Source organism: Necator americanus, chromosome X (assembly GCF_031761385.1).
Source record: "Necator americanus strain Aroian chromosome X, whole genome shotgun sequence".
Taxonomy (NCBI): domain Eukaryota; kingdom Metazoa; phylum Nematoda; class Chromadorea; order Rhabditida; family Ancylostomatidae; genus Necator; species Necator americanus.
The window spans coordinates 7,982,450-7,987,260 of NC_087376.1; the positions used below are offsets into that span (position 1 = coordinate 7,982,450).

The 4,811-nt window shown below is 37.0% G+C and overlaps 1 protein-coding gene across 2 annotated transcripts; it reads left to right on the forward strand.

Moving 5' to 3' along the window:
• Positions 1-250: 250 nt before the first annotated feature.
• RB195_021792 (uncharacterized protein) lies at positions 251-4,031 on the forward strand (the record flags this gene model as incomplete). 2 transcript variants are annotated; one of them, XM_064208691.1, is made up of 4 exons in its annotated part: positions 251-400; positions 1,299-1,451; positions 3,175-3,303; positions 3,897-4,031. In XM_064208691.1, the coding sequence occupies 4 exons, from the start codon at positions 251-253 to the stop codon at positions 4,029-4,031; spliced, it is 567 nt and encodes a 188-aa protein (XP_064064571.1). The 2 variants fall into 2 exon arrangements, with proteins under 2 accessions (XP_064064571.1, XP_064064572.1); XM_064208690.1 differs by lacking the exon at positions 1,299-1,451.
• Positions 4,032-4,811: the final 780 nt, after the last annotated feature.

Sequence of the window (4,811 nt, forward strand, 5' to 3'; positions counted from 1 at the left end):
AGGTTTGCGTAGAAGGAAATTGTGACAGCGTGTCTCCACTAGCCATCGTAACGTCAATCCATATTGAACAGATGATCTTCGCTATCTTAACTCTTGATTCCAAAACAAAGAGATTCCCGCATTTCTGCACTGATCTCATCTTCTCTGTCAGATTTACCATTCTTTGTTTTTTGAATAGAGAACAGAACCTTTTCGTCGGTGGTTTTTCGCTGACCCAGCTGTATGTCAGCACTTGGATATGCTAGAGTTTATGGATCAGCGGTGCTTACTGATTCATCAAGGAGTTGACATGTTTCTTTCATATTGGGCGAATAGCCTCACGAACACCGACTTCGCCGGTAATGGGAAGGAAAGTGAACACCTCTTCATCTTGCAACTCTACCGTCTTAATAGAGTGCAGGTCTCCTTCTGCTTATTGCCCTCCTTCGTCTTTCTCACATTCCTTCGCTCATGACGTCTTTGCGTCCTCACGACATCGTTCTAGCTGATGACGTAACTTTCTTCTCAGACTTTTCTCCAGGCAGATGTCACAAATAGTGCGAGTGACACGTACCGAACTGTACGTCGATCCTAGCTCTGCGGATGCAAAGGCTAACTTTTTCCTCGGTCCGCATCTTTCAGATCTCCAGAATCGACATTTGAGGTGTGAGGAACTGGACTGTGGTCGGAGGGCAATGGGGTGTTCCAGACAGCTCTTCACTTTCGGATATCTTATGAGAAAATCATTCTTGTCAGAGCGTAGTTGAACTGAAGTTTGGGATTTAACATCCTGCCACCTAAGCTGGGTAGTTCCTTATAAATATTGAAGCAATGATGGGTTTCGCCTAGTCGCAAAGGTCAATCCGAAGACTTCTGTTGTCTGACGGCAATCTCGTGTGTGTGCCATATTCGAAGCACATCAGATTGTTGTTCAAATCTCATCTTCGCACTCACATCACTTCCGACAATTACCTGTTGGCTTATTACCCTGCAAACTGTTTTACTGTGTTCGTCATACAAAGCGTCCTTGTTGTAATATGCAGCAGTTTCATAGGTTCCTGAGCACTTGCGAACCAGACTTTTAGTCTTCTTCGATCCCGCAGTCGTGCAAAGGCGCATATTGACGATGTTGATCCACACTATTTCATCATGTTTCCACCACAGTTGTTGCGCAGTCCCCGACTTTCTTTTCATCAGCATCGCCGAAGCAGATGCCTCAGTAGGTGGTTGCAGTGACCAAAGAAATCCTTCTTATTTTAATGATTCCATGAATCAATGCGTAATTATAAACCCCAAGATGTATAATTATTGTCTTTTAGGCAAAATGTGGTACAGTGGAACGGAATTACCAACCATGTACAAGCAAATTAATTGCTAACAAATTGTTCAAGGCTTGCTGTGATTTATATGTTCCTGAAGAGTGTCATTTCATGTGCACCTACGAAATCGATCAAAGCAAAACGAGGAGCATGGTACTCTTATTTATTTCAATTTGTCCATACACATAATTTTTGACATTTTTTTAAAATTGCAAATAGTATCCCAGGAACCGTTATTATTTGTTTGGTTGGTCGAAATCGGTATGTGTTAGCAGCACTCTGCTGTACCATTTCTCAATGAATCCTTGAACAATCCTAGAATTCTATATCTATTTATCTTTTTCAAGAAATAAGAGGTAGCAACCGTATCAGAAGTACATTTGTTCACAAGATGTAATAACACCAGGAACTGATATACAGTAGCGGAACTTCAAGGGAAGAGAATTCATTTGAGAGGAAACTTTTTTGACACGAATAATCAATATTCATATTCAGAATATTCATTCCACAGGGATATGGACGAGGTAATCTGATGTCGAGGTCAATTCGGCAATTAGAAACATGAGAAAAAAAATTAAAAAGTGCTGGGAACCAAAATCGTGAATCCAACTAATGCATAGTGAGAATGTGCACAAAAGAACATTTAGGCCGAGCTTTAGTTGTTTTTTTAATGTTTATTTTGCACCTTTTTGAGGCACTGTTTCCTTTATGCTAAGACAGTCGAAATTTTCCATTAAAAAAAAAAGTTTAAAATGCGCAAATCCTGAACAGTAGTTTGTTCTATCTAAGCGGAATTTACGGGTACTATGCCGTTTCTGTATTTTCCTACACCTCTGTCCAGGTTGTCCTTCACTTTAGCCTTATCAACCTTTGTTTTAAACAATTTTCTCCACATGATGCTGTTTATCTTGAATGTTGTAGGTTTGCAGTTTGGGTTTTAGTCATAAAATTTCTATCATTTCCTTTTAACCTTAGCGGAAACAACAATAGATTTTTGCCCTTCACGCCGTTACATCCTTACCATTTACGAATTTCCAGGACAGAGTTTTTAATATCGTCCTTATAATTTTTTTCTTCTACAGTAGTCGATGTTCTATCCAAAAGTCACACATAGACCACTCCAGGAAAAACCTGATGGAAACATAGTCGAGCACTTAAAGGCATCACCCTAGGAATCTGGGGTGGTACAGGTTTCAAGTGGGTTATGCCTATGCAAGGTCGTAGATAGCGGGGAAGAGGGTGATTCTGTTCGACTCTCCCTGTATCAGTGTAAACGGACAACCTCGGGACGTTTTTTCCTACGACGTCCCCTATTGCCGTCCCCGTTCATCATCCCCGTTCATTCCGTTCACCGTCCCCGGAGTAGTCAGTTTCCACTAATACAGGGAGAAATGGACGGAATCACCCTCTTCCCCACAGTCTACAATCCTGTCTAGGCAGAACCCACCTGAAACCCGTACCACCCCAGATTCGTAGGGTGATGCCTTCGAAAGAGATTTTCACTAAAACACTCAGTAATAGCACACTATTACTGCTCAGTTCTTTATGCGCTAAAATCCTTTAAAGATTGTTATACTGTCGTATTGTTGGAGGATTATTTGTTGCGTTCCATGTCTTTCGATAGAAACTCAAACCCTCAAATTCTCAATTTTTGGTGACCTCATACATTCTATACGCTCTCCTTGTTTTCGTTGCCCGTTGCAAAAGCTATGTTTCCCATGCCATCAAGAAATTTGTGATTGTGATTTGTGACCTTTTCAAAGACATTGTGCGGCTTAAAGAGTAAAAATCTGGAATGAAACGTACTGAGTACCATAGTTGAAAAAACTACTCCATTTGTACATATTTTTCTCTGGATATGTTGCAATTTTTTTAGCTTCTTCAACTAGTAAAGCAGAAGAAATGCAGTATGCGTTACCTATCTTCGATACTGTATTGTGCAAGTCAAAATAGGGACAATCGACGATGTTGTGAAGATCTCGACCTCAATGCTACTCAACTACAGGTGCTTTTATAGATTTCTTATAAGCGTGTATATTACTGAAAATGTGTTGACCTGGTCGGCTTACAAAAATCATTCCTAATTCATTTCTTTAAAACTGCTACTACAACAAAATGAATTTTTGGAAGACGCAGAATTTTGAGAGTTTTCAAACCTAGAAATAATTTGCTCCAGCAAATTTTAGATCTTTCACTAGCTGTAGTGACATAACATAGGCTATAGCTTCATGAACACCATAACAACATATTTGTAGCGATTCTACAGCTACTTTTATTTTGTTTATGTATAGTGTCTTAGAGTACACATGGTAAACAAATAAATACATAAACTTCTACTTTTTAGATGATAGGCGGAAAGAAAGACTCTTGTACTTTATTTTAAAATTCTGTGAAAACAGATCTTTGGTTTACAAGAAGTCCTCTGAACCTACAAGAAATTATTGAAATATTAGAATAAAATTAGAATAAAAAATAATTAAATAGTAATAGATATTAAAGAGATTATAAGATAAATGAAAGATAGTAAGGAGACTTATAAAAGAAAATGAATTTATCTATAATTATATGATTAAAATCATAATTTTAAATATTTTCAAGGTTGGCTCTCGTTGTCTAAGAATGTGTGATCCCTCTGGAACAGCAATCGAAAGGCTAACAAAAGAGGACGTGACATGTTTATATAATTGGAATGTTATAATGTATTGTCATCATGCGGGAATTCGTGAAATGTGATTTTTTAATTATAATACATATTTGAAGGACCAAAAAAAGTTTTGACGATTGTCATAAGAGATGAAAGGAAACACAAAAGCATGCCTCCTAGTCATCAATCAAGTTGTTGATGTAACAAGCAATGGAAGCCCTCTATCATCCGTATAAACGGCAGTTGTTACGCCACTTTGATATAGTTATTAATTTTAAAATTGTTGAGCCATAACATCTGTATTTGTTTTTTTTTTTCGTAGCCATAAATCAGTGTGCCTTTAAATCTTCGGTTGTGTCTTCGATTTTGTACATAATGTTGAGTATTCTAATAAAACTATTTGGTGTTGGTGTATCATGGTCTAAACGTGTTTTTTTTCAACTTTTTTCAATGCAAAAAAACATTTTTAAAACATTGTAAAGAAAACATTGCAAACATTGTAAATATTTTTAAAAGGAAAACATTGGCGTCAACTAAATAACAAACGCTATTCAATCCATGTGACTTATAGGAAAGGATCTCTGTGGTACAAGTATCTGGAAAATTTGTCTGTCTGTTAATACTATTTATATGGAAATCGAACCATTTGCATCCTAGTAATGCGAAAAAAAATTCTACTACATGTTTGTGTCAGAGGATGATAATTTTACAGAGTAGCTTAAAAAAAGGAAACTCAATAAAACTACTTTGAAGTTTATTTTTTTCGTTTATCTTCTCTTTTCTTTTAGAATTATTCTATTCCTATTTGTTTTAAATGTTAAAATATGTGTCAATACAATCAATATGTAGTAGATGAGATAGCTTACCTG